We start from the raw sequence: 22,712 nt of genomic DNA on the forward strand, positions 1-22,712 counted from the left end.
AGTGTTTGGTATTTGGTGTCTCTCCGTTAGGGTTTTACGGCCCTCGTGTCGCCATTCCCGACCGTTCGAAGGGGCTCGAAATTTCCAAAACTGTTGCAGAAGCTCATTAATGGAAATCCATTTCCAGCTGGCTAGACGACCAGTCCCGGGAGTAATGGCCTACGCGAGGAACCAACCATCTAAACAATTGTTGTCCGTGGCTTCGTAGTGTTGTTGAACCGCAAGCATTTACTGCACTCGCGACCCCAGCCCGGCTGTGGTTCCGGTCTGGAGTTGCATTCTTTGGCTGCAGTTGCTGCAAGTGTGTGCACAAACATCATCGGGGAGGGAAATAGACAAAGGATGCCTGCAAAGAAGGAGGCCGCTGACACGATGCGTCAGCAATTCATCAATCAGTGACGGAGCGTCAAATAAGGAGCCCAGCCGGGGGCTGAGACGAGGGGAACGAACGCCAAGAGAGAGTCGCAATTAACCTCCGAGAAGAAGTCAGCTGATAGGCAAAGAAAGCAGTGTGTAAGCCCCCGCCAAAGGTGGTGGTGCGGTTCGGGTGCGAGGCATTGTCTCCAAACATTCCTCGACTAACGACCGCACGACGCAAGAGATCCGCCTAAGGAGATGTCTAAGTGCATGTTCCCCGATCCCGACAAGGAATTCCGATCACACAATGCTTGTGCACACCACGACACATGAGTTCAGGGATCCCATGGGACCAGTCAGCTGCTAGCTCCGGCAACATGTTTCCCTCGGAATGTTACTCCTTTCCTATTAGAGACGCAGCAGCCGCAGTGCAGTGGCCGCGGGCTTTCTGGCTAGATCTAATTAGCTTGTTTTATAAGTATGGATCCGGTAGCAACTACATCGAGAGGTAGCAGGGCAGCGCTTCTCAAGTGAATTTTAAACAGCCTATATAACCTTGTTTAGTACACTTTAAAAAAAAGTACACCTAATCAATGGACGAAGAGAAGAAATAGTTAGAGAAGAAAAGGGAAATTGCAATTTAATATTGAAATTATTTTTGGTAATTACAATTTTGGTAAAAGAGTAATTAAAGGCCTATAGGTATATACCTAAACGTATACAATTGGTGATACATTAATTCGTTAAATTCTACCTACGAGTATTTGAACCTTAGTGCGTACCGTTAATTTCGGCTACACAATCAACCTAAGGGTGCGGTATGAGGGGGGGCCCCACACGCCGTCAAGGTGAAACCACAGCGCTCATGGGCCGATTTTAGATCTATCAGAAAATCAAAAACCCTAAAAGAAAATCAACAAATATACTAAAAAGTAGTGGTATACAGATATGAAAAATCTTCAAAAATACCAAAGTTACAGCTTGTTAAAAAGAGCGAACAAAATAAAGGCTAAAAAGCATTATAGGGGCGATTTATTTGGTTCTCAGAACAGGTCGAATAGAAAAATCTGAAATTGTTGTTTTAGATGTAGCTTCGTATTTTGAACAAATATTTAGTCGTATTCGAAATATTAAAATCGAAAATTGGGTTGTGGTCAAAATGATCGCTGTTTGGATTTTTGTGTTAATTAATAAATATTTTTAAATAATATTTTTTTAAAAAGTAATTAAAATACAATAATGTAGGTACACAATTTAAAAAAAAACAACAACTAATAGAGAATCAATTATAAAATAGAAACAAAAGACATGTTAAATCTGTATTGTGATGAAAATAAATATTTCGTTCATCATGTAGAAAATTAAGGTAAAAAATGTTGAAAAAAAGCCAATTTCTTATTTTATAGGTATATATATTTTTTTGTTTAACTGCTTTATTTTTGGAAAGGCTTCAATGTTTAAAAACTTCAGAAAGCATTTTTCTCTGTACAAATTCAATTGATTTTGGAGCATAATTAGGCTGCTATCGAGTAGAGGATACTAAGCCAAAAATATAGTACGACAATGCTGTTGAGATCTTCAATCGCGTGTGAGTACTTAAGAAGCTCTGGCCATTGGAGAATTTAAGGGAATCTCTTACAAGCGTATTGACAAATAAAGCATGTGTCCGAAGTGTTGAAAGCAAGACACGGCGAAGCACGCGCGCCACTGCCACATGCAGCGAGATGCATACATCCGTGCCCGGTTGAGCGAGTGTACTTCCACATTTTGATTGCACCGCACCAGCGTTCGCTACCGCCGGAGATAGATCCGGATCCGATGGTTCGTGGAGGTCTGGAGAGGTGCCGGGGGAAACCGATACGGAACCGGTACGGATGACACAGCCGGGGGCTGTGTGCAGCACTCCGGAAGGCAAAACAAATAGAAATGTTTGATTTATTTGTTTCCTCACTCAGATCATCCCGGCTTGGCAGATCGTCTTTTTTCTTCGTTTTCTCAACCGAAGCGGGCAACATGTGCTGGAGATATAGACGCCTGCGAGACGTATGTGTGTGTGTGTACGCACACGGAACCAAGGATAGCAACCCGTTGAATCAGACAGATTGCATCGCAGAGTTTCGTGACGGACTGTCAGCGGAATTCTTGCGTTGAATTCGTGCCGCTTAAGCGTGCAAATACTCTTGACGAAGGATTATGGTGATTCACGGAATGCGCAGGTTGTGACGATTGACACATGGAATTTGCCATCGATTATGCTACGATCTGGTGGGGGTACGCACTGCCAGACCTGTAGCCATGATCTGATGATCATGTCCACCATAAAGATGTGTTGATAGATGAAGATATGTCGATGGCTTGTGATCAGTTGCTTTGCTTGTTTCTTTCCTTCCTTGGATCTCTTACTCGCTCACTAGGGGTTATCATGAAATCGTCGTTTCGTTTTAGCGGTCGCTAAAGGCGCTCATTCGTCGCTAAGGGTGCTCATTTGTTCATTATAATGAACTTTTAGCGACTGAAATAAACAAATGAGCACCTTTAGCGACCGCTAAAACGAAACGACGATTTCATGATAACCCCTACTGTGTTTGTAGTTAAGGTGCATTTGGATAGAGTTTCCAGTAACAAGTTTTTCCCCACCAGTTGACAGATGAATCAGTTCGGTTACGATCTTTGCGTTTCTGGTCTCGAAAGGCGATCATTCGTCATGCTGACGTGTGTTCGAAGAAGAAAAGATTCCATAAAATCGGAGTATTTTATTTGCTACAAGCATGCTCAACCGATCGATTTGACGCGCATCAACCTTGTTTCAAGATTGACAACTACACCTGTCAAGATTGGTTGATATTGATCTCGAACAATGAAATTTAATATGTAAAATATTTATCTTTGATACTCATTCTGTTGGTTTGTGGCTTAGAACAGCAGTCAATGGCGCTTCGATTGGGTTTAATTACAAATTCATACGTCCGTGGACTTCTGATTTTATCGACCCTCAGCTCTATAGAGCGGAGTTGACGTAAATTTTAACAGATGACGATGTAAAACCAACGTACCTTCCGACCGTTAAAAATGTCATCATATTCTTTATCTTTCAAACTTGAACTGATCGTCACAAAGAAGGAGAAAAAATCTCCCTTCATCAACTTTTCGAGCATGTCATTAAGATTCTTGTTCCGCTCTGAAAGGCTCTTGAATTCCCCTCCTGTATCTCATAACGAACACACAAAATGACGCGTTATGACGTTGGGCACCGAAAGTAAACTGCGTATTTATTACGACGGCGAAGATCGTAGGGCAATGGCAGCTACAACGAGGCACGTAATAATTTCTTTCGCCACCTGGGAACAGACGTCTAGGAGGTCTGGAGAATGGTTTTTCAACTGTACATAAATTCCCGAGGGTCACGCGAGCATAGCCCACCTGGAATATGATCCAAACAGAGCTAAAGCTGAATCGACGAACCGAGCAGGGGCGAAAGGTGTTCCTGTTGCTTCTCCATCTTTAGGAAAGGCATCGAAACGGATAGCTTCGGTTCGTCCGTAACTCTAGAACGGTTCCGTGTTGCCTAATTCATAACCAATTCTAGTGAGTCAGTTCCATCTGCCGGTGAAGGGTTAGGTTTAACATTTCAGTTCTACCTCGTTGAACATAATGTGATGTAAACGGTTCATTCATTCATCGCTCGACAAGGAATAAATGGATCATTGTGAACTTACAACAGTGTAAGCATATAAATATTGATGGTGAACATTTTATATTGTTCCGTATTCCATTGGAAATCATAGAACATTTCAAACTATATGAACACAATTGTTTGATTTACTATTTAACACATTTCTTACATGGCAAAGAACAGCTTCTGCAAGCCTTTTCCATGTCTAAGCTTTTTCTGAAAGCGCATAGTTAGCATGCGTTAACTAAATTCCTTTACGTTAACCTTACTGGTAAGAGCTAATTAATTCTGTTTTGAGCTGTTTAGACAACCATACCATGCACAACTTTTCCATAGTTTTTTTTTTGTTATGTACAAAATGTCGATTTTCCTTGTTAGCAATTAAATGTTAATTTTTAAAGGTTTCTCATGAGATGTTGGCTACAACCGGGTTTGGGTATGCTCTGTTTTTTCCTTCACTTGTGGAATGCTGTGTGAATGAAGACATCACTGCGTACTACACTGGTGCTCTGCAATAATGAAGGGGAAATTATAGGTTGTTCATTAATTTTGTTCGTGACAAATTTTAAACGGTTTTCTTCAACTAATTAGTATCGAAGATGTCATTGTTTGAAAAAAATGTTAGCGAGCATGTCCTTGCGAAACGTAAAACATATGTCAAGATGACTGTGAATCGCGGCCGGTTCGCCACCTTCCAAACCATCATTATGATGCCACATGAGCATCATCACGCTAATGGGCTTAAATTATACCGTTCCCGCACTAATGCATGTAAATGGTTGCCCTCAAAGGTAACCGATCGGCGATGGGTTATCGATTAACAATTTCCTGATACGTATAATTTTTGCTTTATTTTTCTTTTCTGTGTCCCTCCACGTTGACATTTTCCTAGCTTCCATTCGCGATCGTCGAGGACGCGCACAATGGAGAATCAAAACTCTCACGGTAGGCTGAGAGCCGCCACGAGCATAGCTTTGCACGCCTTTCGGAAAGCGCACGCGCACACAGGATCAAAGAAGATGATTATGTGCGTCCGTTTGCCGTAATGATGGGACAGATCGTACAGCTGAACGTAAGCTGGTGGAATGGCGGAATTTCATAATTTATTTTTTAGTTTTTGCCAACACAACAAATAGCCATCCCATTATAGATGAACGGCGACCATTTGTTAAAGGCTTAGTAGAAGCAGTTTATTTTATTTCCCCTGATCCCAATGTTCATAGATTTCCAATCTGCTTGAATTGGTTAAGGCAATCAGGCGGGCATATATCAAAATTGGTTAAATTATCATAGAGCTAGAAAAAAAACTGACAAACAGGCAAAATACATGCAAAAAAAATTAAAAATGCTAATGATGAGTCGCGTATTTTGGGCAGTTTTCCTCCACAGCATATCCTACTGGTTCTTTTTATGGCTAAAAATGGGAAAAGCATGGCTTCAACACGAAAACGGACCAGAATCATATTCCCCCCGTGCGTTATTGGGTTGTGTAGAATTAATTCACCATAAAGCGTCCGTACAGCCGGTTCAGGATCAGCAAATCCCAATTCCAAGCATCCAGCGTCCGCTAGATACGGCTGTGCAAAAATTGAAACGCAGTTTTGCTTCGATTTTCACGAATGCGACAGTTAAAAATGCAAATTATCGAGCCATAAAAAGTAAGCTCATCCATGGCAACGTGTTCCATGTTTGCGGTATTCTTTTTATTTTAATAAACTGGCATTTCAAATAACACCTAAACTGGAACGGAAAATATGAATATATTTATCAACGGTTATGAATAATCTAAACTTGCAAAAACCAGATAACAATAATAAGAAGTTTAACAAATATAAGGTAAAATATGCTCAAAGCGCCAAACATGCGATCGTTCGATCTGCCATTCTTTTGATCTAAATCTTTTCCCGTGGTGAAACCATTGGAGCTAATTTAGCTAACGAAGGCGTCTATAAATTGGCTAGTCAATAAATCAAGGTGCCATAACTCATGCTTCCTTCCTTCTCAATCAAGCGGAATGGAACGGTGTTCCCGGGCATTCCTTTGTCACCGTGGCGCCGAAAAGCGCCGAAATGTTAATGAAATTATATTCCTCCACCGTCCGGCATTTGAACGTGATTTTCTTAATTAAATTCGTCCACTTTCACACACACACTCGCGGCCCACCACCCCACTTCCCACTGACTCACACTCGCGGCCCACCACCCCACTTCCCACTGCTGAAGTCAAGGTCGCCCTGAGACTCTTTAGCTGCATGGGCGTCAAAATACTTCATGGGAGAGAAAAAGCTACATACCTTAAGGTACACTTAAGGTTTAAAAATAACCGCATCACACCTGCGACCACTAACAAGGCCAGCACTTACATTCGTGAGGGCCGAGATGTGAAATATCACAGATGGCAGCGAGATTATGATTCCGGTCCCAGCTGGTATCGACATCTTTTCCGGGCATGTTTCCTCATATCCACTTTGCACAACAGAACGGGCGGCAGGGCCACTATTCCGTCAGCCGTCAGCGTCAATGGTGACACTTAAGTTGCTTTCGTTATGCATAAAAAAGCTGTGAATTGTCTTGTTTTCTGTCCGAGCGAACCAAACACTCCGTGTGTAAAGTGTTCGACGCAACACGTTATAAATTGTGTCGAATTAATTTGATAGCTTTACCCATTGCCATAAATTATCTTTAGAATCAAAGGCGCAATAATTGGCGAACATCGACGCGCTATAAACGGGTTTATTTTAATAATCAATTATCGGTCCTATCGATCGGGAAAGAACATCAAACAACAACTAGTGGAAGCCATGTAAAATGAACCAACTGGTGACATTTATATACATGATCGCATTTAGATATTTTTTTTTTTAAATCGAAAAGTTTCGCGCCACGATTTGAGTATATGTCTAGGGCCTTGATAGTTACTTGTTTGTTTCGTCTGACAAAGTGGCGTTTTGGACGGCAGGAGGTAACACTGTTTGCAATGAAAATTGTAAACAATAAGTGTGTGAAATTAAATATATGAAAATAAAAAAAATAAAAAAACAATAACAAAAAAAATAACAAACGTTCAATGTATGAGAAGGAGCAGCAAAATAAATTGAAAAATCGGTCACTTTTTCTGAAAATGGCGCAAAGAAACCGTCCAAGTTCGCACAGAAGTTTGCTTGAGAAGTTTTACCGAGTTGACTTTTAATGGAAGTTTACAATGCCGGGTTTTTTAAATCAACACTGAGCATTTTGGATACCACAGTTGTATTTGTTTGGTCATATTGTATTATATATTTTTTAGTTCAATATAAACAAAACCAAAATTATAAACCATTTTTGTATGGTTTTAACAAACTCTCTAGTTCTATTTTCATAATAAATTAAAGGTATAACAAGATTTTTTTATTCATTGTTATATGCATTTATAAATTGGTAATTACTCACAATCAAAAGTGTGATGGAACTCATTTTTTTTGTCTAGTAATCGGTAGAGATTTTATTTACAAATTCTATTGTAGCTTTTCAATTTATTTTAGGAAGTTTATTTTTTCAAAAATTCCTTAAAATGGGTAGAAACGTCCCAAAATACCATAACATTATTTATACGGAATTTATTGGCCAATGATGTGCCAATGACCTGTGTTTGAATCGTTCCACAATTCAGTCCACACGTCTAAAGGATCACTAACCTTTGATAAAATGGAAGCTAATGTAGAAAACATAAAACAAACACCGCATGATCCGCATCTCGAAGGTAATCACGAGTGAGTTGGTGTTCCACTCACGTGCCCTACCTATGAGTCAACATCAACGTGCTGCATCGAGGACGATTACTTAAATAACCTTCGCATGCATCACTCGCTCGATCGCAGGATTCCTGCTATCCGGGACGTTGAGTCAGCGGGTCTTTTTACGTGACTCCCGCCGAAAAAGTAGATTAATATCACTGAGCAGTATTTTTCCCCTACATGGGCTTCTCCCCCGGGGTGATTCAACCTCACGATCTTTGATGCAAATGATGAATACCGTATGGATGGAAAGTGTTACGCTTCGAGTAAAAAAGCAGAAACACTACACCCTACTCTGTACGTTGTGTTCTCTTCTGTTTGGTGCGTATATGGTTTATTATTTCGTGACCGATTATCGTAAATTTTGCCAAATATTAACCAGAGGCTGTAACCGCTTCTCGAGGTATGCTTCCGTTTTTTTTTTATTTCTTTGTGTCTTCAGCCCTTCAACATCAACCGAAAACAGTTTATGATGAGGATAAAAGACAGATGCAGAACCGGTCAATCTTCGTGTGTGTTCCTGCACTCCCACTGAGTGCTTCCGCTGAGCGCTGGCAGCAGACACTACCAAACGGCTTTACAAACCCATGTCGAGTGATGATAGTGGACGAACACAGGGCAGCCGAAAAACAAAACACTAAGAAAAACACAATCGAACGCGCGGCGGAGAAATGGGAACAGGAATCATCGCATAAATCAGCTGGCACTTCATTCAGCGTTATTTATCTGCGGCGAAAGGAGAAGGAATGCCACAAACAATGTCGGCCCCGCGCTGGCAAATTGATGTTCTGCCGCCTTCGGCCAGACAAACTATACCATCAGTCGTCCACCAACAGCTACGCCGTTCCGTCCGACCCGTGGAGTCTGATCTTTTCGCTCTCTTAATAAGCTTATCGGACTATTTTGTGCGCTGAACTTGTAAATGATGCGCGATAATCGTTTAGCTTAATCCCGCTCGCTATGTGTCGCGCGCGTTAACAAAAAGGCAGCCCACTTTATTTCCATTCAGACACACACACACACATGCTGACGCAGGCGTCGTCGTCGTCGGACCGGTCGAGTTTATTTCTCGTGTGTGATCGAGGAGGGGGGGTTTGAGCCGCAGCATAAATCACTCATCATAAAAGCACCATAATCTCCCACATTCTTCCGCTAGCATCTGTTTCTAATTTTGTCAGTTACCGTGCATCAAAACCCGATCGTGGGGCTTTCGGTTGGGAAATTTATTTTCATTCCGGTTTTCTCCTTCCAAAAGCGTGAGCCTCGCGGAAAAGGGTTATGTAAACCAAAAACAATCCGATCCAAATAAGCCTCAGCTGAATGGCAGGATTAGCAAGCATCAGATTCTCGGGTATCGGAGAATTTATTTTAAATTTATTGAAAAGATTTCAAGCGATATGGCTTAACCCTTTTTTCAACGCTTAAAACGCCGTTTGCGAATTTTATTTCTGCCCTTGGCAAAACGAGAACCATAAGGATATGTGTGTAGGCAACCTTCGACCCCTTCGGGCTGCATACATCGGCACAACAACAAAAGCGGGAAAAGCCCTAGAATGCAGCGAAGCGGCTTCACCCGGTATGGCCCCGGTGTTACATAAAGGAAAACTGGCAACAACACGAAAGGCGCACAATAACCGGTCATCATTGCCGTCGTCTTGAGTTGGGAGAATTACCTTCGCGCAGAGTTTTGCAACAATGGCGTATGATTACAAAACATCCACTTCGTTAGGATATTTTCTCGAGCCAACCGACACAACGGCAGGAGCAAGTATTGTAATCGAACGGAAGGAAAAGGTTAAACAACTTCCTTAAGGATAGTTTTAACTTCCCGATATATAGTTAGTTCTTTCTAAAAAAAAGTCTCCGCTTAATTCAAACCATATTTTTCGCTCTTCCCCAATTCATTGTCGTTGAGTGTCGTGTTTCAAGTTTTCATCAAAACCATTCAATAGCTCCGAAGGTCAGGTTTTAAGCATCGCCATAAATTCTAATTTCAATCTGCGGTGGTGGTTTTCGCGCAGAGCGATCTCCGTTTAATCATGCCAATGAAAAGCTCGAAGACAGATTGATGATGTTTCTTTATATTTATCCCGCGGGTGACCCGACTGCTGCTTTGCCCGGTGTGCGGAGGAGTTGGTGTTGCTGCAGACGCCTCTACCAGGCTGACCATAAATGTCGGTCGTAATAATGCTCTCGGGCAATCATGCCGCTCGTTTTGCTGCTCATCTGTGTGTGCCATTTTGCATGCAGATTTCTTGTTTTTTTTCCTTCTCTCCAATCGTCTTCAGTTCGAACATGGAATGATTAATTAAAAAAAAAAACGAATATGCCCAGTTTGATTTGATTTCGGACGTCAACGAATCAGTATCAGCAGCAGTAAACGATCATTATTTGCCTGTCGATCACCCATCGATGTACATTAAAGATGAAAAATATGTGTATAGTGATAATTGATACGGGCTGTTGTTGATGGAACGAACAAATTTTAATCAAACCGGACTAGGAAAGCCACCGTTGGGAACAAAATTAAAATAAAATTACATTACGGCCGATTACGGGAGAACAACCTTAAAAGGCAACGAAGAAATGCTCTCTAGGTGGATCGGTCAGTCAGTTTTCCTCGCTTCAGGGAAAGTTGGTCAGCGCATAGACCACCATCGTGACCACGGTTCCGCGCTGTTCCCTGGCTTTCCAGAACCGTGCGCTCGATGACAACCGCTTCCTCCTTTGCCAGCGTTACGAAACGGGTGAGATAATGCCGAGCTAGCGTAACTCATTTTCAATGTCACGCGGTTATGCTACGAGCGAAGAGGAGGGGGGTGGGGGGGGGGGGTAGGGGGGTTGCCGGACCCCAACGAATGCTTAGAATGAGCATTACACCCGTGTGAAAAACGGTTCAACGTTAGCGGTTTTCCCGCTTGTTCCACGCCCAGCTGTGTTGGTCGCTTGACCGGTGGTCCTTACGTCGCTCGGCTTCAGCTGCTCTTCATGGGAAGAGAAAAACAAAAACCGGTCCAGTTCGTCGTGAGGTGGAAAGGGCCCGGGAGTCAGGTGAGAATGAAAAGCGAAGGGAAATTACCGAGGTGCATAATTATTATTTCGCACGGCTGCAACGAACGGTGTAATGTCGGGGGTTAACCCTGACCATGGGGAAGTGTGTTTGCAGCACTTAGTCTGCTCTTCCATCCGCCAAATGTATCATTTCTGACGTAATGAGTCTTTAGCTGTGGACCCTTCCCAGGAGGCGGGGGCTTACTTACGGGGCTCCGACTCAGCACGATGCTGATGTTTCGTCATGCATTGCGAGAGCATGCGTTCTATTATTAGTACTACATGCGAGCATGCCAGTTCCGAGGAAACAAAAAACGGTACATTTTTTTTTTTAACCATAAACCATAATCCAATGCCCATAAATCTTCATTACCGGAACTCATGAAGACAGCGATGCGGTGCGCTATCAGTAGGATTTGTACACACGGACAAGCAAAATCCCACACTCACACACGTGCGTACAATCGTCGGGAAAACAACACGAGCTCTTTATCAGTGATTGAAAAGCGAAGAAAAAACGATTTAGTATTTCAGTCCCCCAAACGGGTTCCTTATCGTCTCTACCACCATACATTACAAGATTCGCCTTCGTGTGTGACAAATTTGGGTGACGGTTTTAATCTCGATTTGATGCTAGTACTCCTCTCGGAGGGAGGTTCTTCAAGCGGTGGTCCGACGGTTTCGACACAAATCGGAACTCACGGCCATATATTGTCCATCGATCGGAAACTTCGCGTCCACTTTTCCACCTTCCCTTGTCATTGACTGGGCGCAGTTTAAATCGGCCAAATTACTCGTGTTTTACACACACTAGCGATAATGGTTGTGGCACATCCTTACGGTTGACCTCCAATTTGTTCGGGTTTGGATTTGGCAGAGAAGAGTGCTCATTATTTTTCCCATTGGCGAGGGTTTTTCGCCGGTCCAGCGATAAGGGGCGATGTTAGCCGTTAACGAGCCTGTTAGCGCGGATACCACGACGACACCTCCTCAGCACAGTCTTACTCATTACTGATTGCCCATGTGTAAGGGGGGAGAGGGGTACTTTAGCGTCAGCCGTTTGTGGTTAATTAATTTTTAAAATGGGCCGCAAAATTCGGACCTGCCATAAACAGGTACCATGGTGTTCGGTTTTAAAAATATGGCCAAAAATCAAACTCGATGGTGTCCTCGAAAACCGCCGCAAAGCAATTTCAACCATATAAAGAAGGTGCCAGGATGGAGAAAACTCTCGGTCGGCAAGTGGGGGGGCCCGACTTGGCCCATCGCTGGCTGTCGATTTTATTGCCTTCGGGTTTTTGGGACGGTACGTTTGGGAGGGTGTTGCGCTAACACTTCCCACCAGGCGCCCACATCGTAACGCCGATTAAAGGAAGGCAAATTAACGCCCTTTGCATAGTAAATGGTACTTGAAACGTTTACTGCTTTTCCTGTGTTTGCCGACGGTCTCTAATTGAACGGCATCGACGCTGCCATCGACGTTCTGTGATGGTTAGCAGTCAATTGTCGTGTAAGTCGTATTTGTTTAATGCGATGTGCTTAGACACGAATTAATGGGAATAAATTGACCATATCAAGCATTAGAACAATCTTTATTCACGTCAGGTTGAGGGAAATACACTATTTTTAATGACTGGAAATCACTTTTATTGCTTATCCTTACTAAACAGAGGCGGCATAGGAAACAACATTATGAGCAGTTCTAAAACACAAGACCGATTTTTTAAAAGGACTTTGTTCCCTTTTCATGTGATCAAATGGGTCGTTGAAAGTAAGGGAATTTAAAAACTGATTTATTGCTATATACTTTGCACCTTGGAACAACAACATGCCCTTATTAACTACCAATAGTGATCAATTCACGTTTATGTAACATTTCTTCTATTTTATTCTTTACTTGTGTAAGTCATGCATTGATTTTTCTCTTTCTTTGACATAATGACGATCTTCTGTCATAGGCTTATCAAACTTTGTCCTTTTGGCCGAGTTTCGCTGGGATTTGAATCCACGCCGACGATTATAGGTTGATTTTCCAAACAACTTTGAATATCTTCGATTTGATAAATGATGGACTAGTTCACATATCTTGAGTTAAAACTTACTAAATTACTTCAGTTCCAAAAAGGTTCAGATTTCATGTTTTTTTTTGACAGTTTTTTTATGGATTGCAATCCTTTCACAAAAATCCGCTTCACAAAAATAAAAGTTTTTAATGGCGGAGATGCAAAAATTGGAACTATGAAAAACCAATAAGACTAATTTCCGTTTATAAACCAAGGGATTTTTTTTTGGAAAATAATACTAGTTAAGAAGATTGCATTTTATTCACGTAAAAATTCAGTATTTTATCAGTTGGATCGAATCTAGAGTCGGGCATCCCCCAGTAGTACCGCACGGCTGATCCCCGATCCAAAATATACCGTCTTTCGGTTACAGTAACTCTCTGCGAAGAGAAGACTAGTTGGGGGTGTTGTGCCGCATGAAAAAAAAACACACGGACACGTGTGTGTGAGTGAGTGTGAGTTGAACTATTGAAAGATATGTTAAATGTTTTATTTTCAAAAGCATCTTTTTACATTGCATTAATAAACAGAACTAGTTTGCTCCTCAAAATGATACATTGCTAAGTATAACGATCATACGATCACTAAATTACTCGGCTTAAAGAGCAACATCTTTCTTTCTGACCTATTCTTCTGCGAAAACAATCGACTGAATCCACCTTACTCTTTCTCCAACATGTGACCTCCAGAGGCATGGCCAGTTGAGAATCACTCGGTACGCCTCCACAACTGCTTGGGAAGTTGATAAATCATGCAATGAAAGATCGATTCAACACGTCTCGGACGGAACTTAAATTTCCCGCATGCTCGTTATCGCACTCTCGAGCGCCACGATAGCTTGAACAACTTAACTTCCCATAAACATAAATCGTGCCCTAGACCGCAACTACCGATCGGTGGCCAGCACGCACTGTCGACAAGTGTTCCCGTCCGCGCAACACATGAACGATGATGAGAACTAGTAGAGTTTGGCAGTCGGGGTCCCAAACCACTCGGAGGATCGCACTACTTCAAAACACAACGGGTGCGGCCCAACACACCATTATGGCCACTTGCACAATAAATTTAAATAAATATTCAACAACAGCTTCGGCTCCGAGGCGCTGACTGGAAACCACCATTAATGCTGCAGCTCACCCGAAGTTTGGCGCTCAAGAAAGTCACGACCCCATACGAGTGGTTGAGGCCCATGTGTTCGGAAGCTGTATTTCTTACAAATCCATCTACGTGTTGTTAAATGGCTCGTTTTGTTTTTTCTTCCCGATGACCTCATGACATGCATGTTCGATGAAAACCAACCACAAACACATCATAAGTTTGTTTTTCTTTTGTCTTTATTTACAGTCGCCTCCTTTCTGATACTGACTGAGCTGGGTCTGCTGCCGCAAGTGGTCAAACGTGGCTACTACTGCAACGACAAATCGATACAGCACGAGTACAACGGTGACACGATATCGACCGTCACCATTCTGCTCAGTGGCCTTGTGCCCGTCGTGCTGGTAAGTACCCCGCTAAGATTATTCTATTTGCGGAGGTAAAGATAAGTGGAAGGTGATGAAGCGTACTAATTTACGGAAGGCAATGAAATGGCTTCGGCGATGGTTTTAATCTGTGCTTATCACGCTTTAACCTTTTTGTTCGGACGCCACAGTTGAAAAATAGCATCACTTATGTGGCTTCTTTATAATTGCAAAATACTAAACACACCTTTGATTAATAAAAGACAAAGAACACGATTAAAGTAGTCGTACTCCAAGAAGATCATCTGAACTGCTACGTAGAACTGTTTAATATGTAAATCTTTCTTTTACCGTAGAAACGATGTTTTGTCATCACTTGCCAACTGCGAAGGCAAATTCCTAGAGTTTGTAAATATGCTCTTGGCACTGTGAGACAAGTGTGGATGCAAGTTCGAAGGACAACCTGATTACTTCTTCTGATGTAAATGATTGAAAAAAATCTTAGGACTCCATGGTCGAACTTACCTGCAAAGATTGCTTTCAATTAGTATTGTGCCTTATTAATCTTTTGGCGAGATTAATTCATTTGAATCTTTCACGTAAGATTCATTCATATTAGTGTTGTGCTTAATGAATCTTTTCGCGAGATTCATTAATATGAATCTTTCACCTAAGATTCATTCATATGGATTCATGAATCTTTGCGGATTCGAATCTTCAAAGCTTAATGAATCTTTCGAAACCTTAATGAATCTTCATGAATCTTTCATGGATCTGTAACGAATCTCCTCGATTCTTTCATAGGCGTGGATAATGCGACCAAAAAAAAGGGGGTCTCTCAACTCATTTTTGGCTGGTGACTTTTAATCAATTGGTGTGTCTTCAGGATTCATGAATCTCTCGACGAAAAATTCATGAATCCCTTACAAGGCAGAGATTCATTAAGATTCATGAATCTGAATCAGATTTACACAACTCTAATTCATATACATTCATGATTCTTTTGGGTTTCGAATCTTAAAACGTTAATGAATCTTTCGAAACCTTAATGAATCTTTCATGGATCTGTAACGAATGAAAGATTCTTTCATTGGCGTGGATCATGCGCCAAATACAAAAAGGGTCCTTCTATTTATTTTTTGTTCATCACTTTTCATCAGTTGATCAAGCCTTGAGTTGAATCTCTCATTTAAAAAATCATGAATTTCTAAAAGGCAAAGAATCATTCAGATACATGAATCTTTATCAGAATTACACAACCCTACTTTCAATTGTAATGTAATAGTTCCAATTTGTCGAGTATGCGGATGTGAAACTAAATATCTAATTGAGTTCACAAAGAATATTATCTCATAGTAAGACAATTATATTTATGTTCAATTCTTCTTCTTCTTCTTGGCGCAATGACATTGTTGGTCATACCTGACCCGTTAAGGGCTTACGAGACTTTTTACGCTAAGTGTACGTGGATAGTCAGTCCTCTCGTACAGGGGAGGGACCGATCTCGGTTGGGATTCGAACCCACGCCGTCGAGGTGGTGAGCCCCGGCGCTCATGGGCCGATTTTCTAACCTTCTAATGTTCAATACATCTAGCTCATTTAAAAAATAACAAAAACGGGGTAATGGAATTTTATACTTTTTCTTAAACGTTATTTATTATTAGGAAACGTAATTGGATATTGAAATAACAGGTTATTTTTTCAGAAACCCTTTTTTTAATTAACCTACTACTAGTTGGAAGGAACTAAAAGGAACTCTAGAAGAGAAAAAAAAGAAGGAGAAATTTTCTCCTTAGAAAGGAGAAATTTTCTTAAAAATTGGTTGAATCCTTTGCAACTTCTCAACCCTACAGCTATTTAATCTAAGGTCTGTACGTTCTACATTCCTCACCTAAATAACACGTTTCACAATGCGGTGTGATTTTCAACATCCGTTTTGTATTTATTTGCACTTTTATTGTGATCGCATATCGTTATTTGAATTCTGTCATCATTTTTTTCATCCTTCGTTTTCTATTGAACTGGTCCATGGTTCGGGCTAGTCTAGCGATGTTATTCGCAAGAAAGATGTATTTTAAACATTGTGATATTGAAATGTCACCCGTTGAACCAATCTCGTCAACTCAAATGCAAAGCAAGTCCACCGATTTGTACTACACCAATTAAAAACCTGTAGAGTTAGGTCGAAACTAAACGGAGGCGCTTCGCTCCGAACCCGTCCCTATTTACATACAAGCTCAACCGATTCGTTCCACCGTCGGCGGCAACTGGTGGGCTCTTCCTCTAAAGGCGGTGGGAGTTTAAAGGCGTTTTGTACCCAGCGGAGAAAAGTGTACCAATATCGAACAACAAGCAACAACCCAACCTACAGAAGGCACCCCACGGAGAGTGTGGTCGGCGTCTCGGGCAGAAGAGATGCAAATACAAACAGCTTCTCAATGATCCCCAATGATCGTCCCTCACCGGTTGGCTCCCCCGGATCCATACAGGGCGGGTTTTCTTTCCTTTTCGTGTAAATAAACGGCAGCAAAACAGAACCGGACACATGTTCAGCCGGGGGTTGGTGGAAGCGGGCGGACGCTGCTGCTGTTAAAACATCTTGCCCCACACCAGGCCGGCGCACAGAAGTCCTGTGGCAAGCTCACCTGGCACAACATGACGGTCGTCATGTAGATATTTATTTATGTACGGCGCAGCATATTAGCATAAACGCGCGAGCTTTGTGCCGAAAATAAAAAAAATAGGTGGGCAGCTCTAGGTGAGCTACGCTATCGTCAAAACAAGTTTTTAATAGGGAAATTTAAGATACCCGCTAGCCAATAAATCAACCTTGATTTGTATTCTACCCTACGGGATGTTTCTTTTTTGACAATCTGCTTTGCGGTCTCCCTCTGCTGCCGACCGAACGCGATCTGCTTTTCGATTACGCTCGATTGGTCGCCGACTCACACGCACAAATCGTCGCCCAAAGCAGCCGATATATGGTCCATCGAAAAATTAGGCTTCGAGATCGAGCCGTCAAGATAGGTTGGGTAATAAAACTTTACCAGCACTATTTTATCCGAACTCTGGCGGCGTGCGAGGATTTTCGTCGCCCGGAGGTGAAGATTAACATAGTTATCCGGTGGTTCCGCGGGTTGGGTCGATCGGTCGGTAATAAGATCATTAAAATTCAAACCGGTCAATTCCTGGGGACCCTTCTGACGCCTCCGGCATGCCTAATGCCCGACGCCTTCGCGAGCCCGAGCGAACGCTTATGATAAGCCGGAGCCCCGGATTGCTGATGGATTAATTAATTACCGCTCAAACGCAATGCGAGCACCGTTTTCGGCATGGGGGCCCGGTCGATTATCGCCTTTGTCGAACGACTTCGGATGGCAGTAAAATCGGTGCCCTTTTCGGAGAAGGCAGGGAATCGTCGCGGTTCGACGCTGGCGATTGATGTGATCGAACGCACCGTTCTGGGGTGGTGGAAGTAAATCAAACTTAATGTTTATGGTCCCGTATTAGATAACATTTTCTCACCTCCATATCGAACGCCTAGCTAGCCGATGGCTCACATTTGGCTGGAGGTGGAGATCGTGAAGAAATACCGATCAGGCTCGACCCGGAGATCAATGAATAGATTAATCGGAGAGAATGAATTGGGAAAAGACGAAACGACTTTCCTGTTTCACGTGGGTCGAACGAGAAACATTCATATTTATCATATTAAATTTAGTGCTGATTGTGACCATGTTTTTGGAAATTGGTTTTAGATTACACACAAGATTTAACCAACCAAATATCGTATGTCACTTATTTGTCGAAGCTGAATAAGATAATCTAATCACACAAGAAATTATCAAAACGTTAGAGGTTTAATAAAAAACGATTAGATTGCACAAAACAAAAACTTAAACCAAGTTTTGCTGCTACCTTCAACTGAACCATAGAAATAAAGTTTATTCGCTTAGATTAAATAACAATCAAAATTTGAAAAATTTGCTGTTATAACTAGCGTGGAATAGGAAAACGGATTAGGTTTTGGGTTTTTTTTTCGTAGGTTTAATCAAGCCACTAACGCCACCGAAAATACTACCTGCTGGTCGTCTCGTGAATGTTATAGAGAAATTAAACTTCTCCTTGTTTTCTGAGAATCTGATAACGAAATAAACATTGTTGATTGAAAATAAATCGAACATTTTTCATTCATAACTGACCACATTTCTAATACCATGCGCAGTAGAAAAAGAGACTTGAAATAGTCAACTGTTGAGAATGTCCAGTTTTCCTTGTTGTCTCCGCAAGCACGCTATACTTAATCTATCGTCTGGCGACGCTGTGGAATGTCTCGCCCTGTCTTGTGATAACATCTGATAAAGTGGAACTTTTTATGTGCCCCGCAAAGTAGTTACCACTCGAATAGGGCGACGTGTTGATAAGAGCATGCCAATGTACTCCGCATGGTCGTGCCCTCGAACGGGCGTTGTGTAGGAAATTCGCATGAACTTTAGATAAATTAGAGCTTTTGCCGAGCTTGATTGTAACACCAAGCTCAGAAACCGTCATCTTGCAAACTCCTTCTATCTATTCTACAAAAATCCCCATTTATTATGGCGTTGGCTGCACTTTCCTCCCTCCAAGGCACGGTGATACCAAGGGCGTAGAAAACTAAGTCTGACACTCCTCGGTATCGCTTCTAAAGTGGCTATTAATCAGTCATCATAGGAGTCGTTCATACGCGCTTGGAGTATTAGAAGAGCCAGTTTACCGCGGTGCGTCGGTGTTATCAGTGATGTATTTCTCATACGATTGCTCTCTTTCTTTCTCTTTTCCTTCTTTCACCCGATTCTGCCCGTAGATATGGATGACGGAGGCACTCCTCTACACGCCGTCGATCAACTGCAGCAAAACCGAATCCGAGACCCGGTGCCGTGGGTCCTGGCGCGAGACGTGGTACTGGTCGAAAAGCTACGGCCGAGGCCTTATCACCCTTCTAGTCATCATCGGTACCATTAAGGTATGTCTTCCCACACCAGGGGCTTGCATTCATCATCTGCTTAACATCTCGCCGTTTGGTCTTCCGTAGATTTTTCTCGGCGAACTGCGGCCACACTTCATCAACACATGCATACCGGACGTGAAGTGCACCGGGGACGAGTAAGTACGAAGCGGTTAAATTCACGGTGGCTCATGTTCTGAGTTACCGACAAACAGGCAACAAACCTGCGCATGTTAAACATTTGTGGACAACATTCAAAGTCAACCCGTCGCCGGCCACATTTGTGCCGGATTGTTTTGTTTGGCGAAGAACGAGCCGGTCCATGTTTGCCGACTGGCGTGTTCGAGTTGGCTTGTTGTTCCGCCGGAAGGTTTGTGTGCTTTGAGAGCGTCATCTCTTATTCAATGTAATCCTTGGATCCATGCCAGGTCGGTGGATTTCACCGATCTTGGAATGGTGTCACCTAGAAAGACGGCCGGCATCTGGAAACAGCCGGATGAAACTGTACCAAAGAAAATTGACCTACCCTCGATAGTGACACATGGGACGATGTACTATTTAATAGGTTATGCAAACCACTTCAACGTTTGTACGGCAGCCTAAGCCTGGTAGGGTAGAAGTGTTGTTAATTACCAAATATTAGGTTATCAAACATAGTTCTTAATCCAGTTTGTCGATCCCTGTCGAACGATTGTTGTCAATCGTATAAACCAGTGATGTCAAACTCAGTTGGCCACGTGGGCCGCATCTCCTCCCAAAGTAGGTTTGCGGGCCAAAACATAATTTCTTTTCGGCTTCATGAAAATAGGTTCTTATCAGTGTGCTTTTAATTTATTATGATTTACACTTTTACATTTTAAGTTTATTAACTTGGTGTATTTATTCATGAATTTGCTATGAATTATATCCAACATTTTTATTATAATGCCGTCATACGGCACTGGATACGGCAGTGGACAAGAGCAAGGATTTTACACATATTTTTAGAGGCAAGCAAATAAATAGTGTTTATGGGAACCAAAGCTGACCAACTACAAGAGCATTCTAAATTAAATTAAAGTTGTTAAGCAATCAGTTGCAGTGATTATGTTCTTTGACTTATCTCAACTGTCTACCAAAAAGCACAATACTGTTAAATTGCAAAATATATTTAAATAAACTTGATATGATTTTGTTAGAATTTGGAAAACGATTGCATGTCTTCAATGCGCTTGCGACGGAGTTCTTGTTGATCGCTGTTTCCAATGAATGAAAATGCTTTCTAAAACCAATCTTGAATTGGTAGCAATAAGCTTACGTACGCAAAAAAAAACTTAGTCCTTATTATTCCAATTTATTTAAATTAGCCGCAAAGTTTTTATCAACTTTCGAGCATCAGCTTTTTTCCTGAGCAATTAGAAATTGAATAATTATAAAAATTTAAAAAAAATTATAAATGAATTAAAACTAAGATTACGGATAACTAACGATAAATATGATCGTAATACTAATATAGTTGTATCGAACTCAGATCGAATATTGAAAACGCGAACTTTGATTTGGTATCACTTGTGCGTCACGTGTTTAAAAACGTGGTCTTTATGCTCCGTTACAACAGTGGGATAAAAGAAACACTGTCTTTTGCGCGCTAGAACACATTAATTAATTAAATATATCTGTTCTGTTCGGGTTCCTGCAATTCGTTTCAGGTAATTGTCTTGGCATATTTTCTTGGTCTCTGCAATCCAAGTGTTTGAAACGTTGCTGATTGTCTCCGTTCACGTCATTGCTTCGTTTATAATACTGCTATACTGTAATTTCATTGAAGAATACTGTCGCAGATAATCTGCTTGTCTGGAGAAATCTGTGTAAAACCCTTGCTCATGTCCACCGCCATCTGTCAGCGTGATGTGAATCAATGATGAGTATGACTTTCTTATTCAATTCTATTCAAACGAAAGCCAATACTAAAGATTTAAAACTTTCCAGGAATACTTTCAAAGGGCTCGCGGAGGCCGCATGTTTGACACCTCTATCGTAGAGCAAAAATTCCTTCATTGACTTTTTATGGCAAACTGCAACGTGAGTGAGAAAATAGAATCAAAACTCAAGTAATTTATTGAGAATTCCGCAAAGGGTTCATCAAACAAAAATTGGTACTTTATTCTTAATTTAATTCCTCACTGATACTACTATGCAACTGTGGCCAGATGTTTCAGATGTTTCAGTTCGTCCTAAATGCAATTAGAAACCAAAGCAACCTTCTTCACAAATAGAGGGCCAAATGCATTAGAGTGCATCTTCCGACATTAATAGCATTTTCACTCATCATCGGTAGACGGTACTGTCATTGTCAAACGAACCATAACTTCTCGCCGGGCTCTGTTTTCCCGACCATTTCGCAACAGTGGTGGCTCATTGTTTGACGCTGTTGTGTCTACATATCGGAAGGAAAACAACACGAAGAAAGGCCTTCAGACGTACTACTTGAATGCACTGTTTGCTCTCTGTTGTGTTCGGTAAACTCCGCCTGTCTGCGGTCGATAATATTTGCACTAACTACAGCATCCGAGAAATTTATACGTGCGGGCGGTGGTCACTTTGCAAACCCTCGCCGTATTTGCCAATCTGTCTTTGTTGAGCAATTATTCAACATACATATGGCCCGAAGGGGAGGGGTATAAGGGGCCTCTGCCGGATGGCTTGTGGCGTGCATCAGTGTCCCAATCGGCTTCATCCTGCCAGACAAAGAAGCTAAATCCCGTTGTTTATCACAATTATTGGGCGTTTCGATGGGCTGTTGTACTACGATAACAAAATCATACCATGCTTGCCACTCAGGAAAGGAAGTGATTTGCATGCCTAATTTGTAATCGGCCGTAAAATTCATCCCCCCGCGACCTTGCGCCACTGTTCGGATAGCATTGTTCCACCAGAAGGACGTACAAAAGCCCTCACACCGAAGGTTGGCCCAAGGCATGAAAATTAATCTCATTAGGCGTTTACCTCCATGTCGCACCCAAACTTTGGAAGATGACAAAAAAGACAACACATAATTGCATAACTTTAGCTTCCAAACAGCGTCTAAACAAATACCTAACGATCCTTACCAAGACGGACGTACGATTAAAATGTCTATAAGGTGCTCGTTGGACATGTAAATTAAATGTTTCTTGTCATATATCTTCCTAAGCGGCTTAGACGAAAAACTGGGCCTTAAAAAGGGTTCGGAAGCTTTGTCAAAAGTTGTCCGCTGACGCTTTCGATTCTAGTTTACGACTGTCGGCGAAAGGGGAGCGAAACCGCGGCGGTTTGCATTTGTTAATTGATTTCGGTTTAAGCTCATCTTCCACAAGGTTTTTGCTTGTGGTTT

General features: G+C 41.9%; 2 protein-coding genes across 3 annotated transcripts in view; both read left to right on the top strand.

Annotated features, from left to right (window-relative positions):
- The window catches only part of LOC131267304 (store-operated calcium entry regulator STIMATE-like), a 250,804-nt gene that overhangs the window by 36,041 nt on the left and 192,051 nt on the right, over positions 1-22,712 (top strand). The gene's annotated exons all lie outside the window — the stretch shown is intronic.
- LOC131267309 (phospholipid phosphatase 1-like) overlaps positions 1-22,712 on the top strand; it is a 47,694-nt gene that overhangs the window by 20,413 nt on the left and 4,569 nt on the right. For both annotated transcript variants that reach the window (XM_058270158.1, XM_058270157.1), the window contains exons 2-4: positions 14,261-14,415; positions 19,220-19,378; positions 19,448-19,518. In XM_058270158.1, the coding sequence (XP_058126141.1) occupies positions 14,261-14,415; positions 19,220-19,378; positions 19,448-19,518 (385 nt within the window). The remainder of the gene's footprint in view (positions 1-14,260; positions 14,416-19,219; positions 19,379-19,447; positions 19,519-22,712) is intronic.

This window comes from Anopheles coustani, chromosome 2, assembly GCF_943734705.1.
Source record: "Anopheles coustani chromosome 2, idAnoCousDA_361_x.2, whole genome shotgun sequence".
NCBI lineage: Eukaryota > Metazoa > Arthropoda > Insecta > Diptera > Culicidae > Anopheles > Anopheles coustani.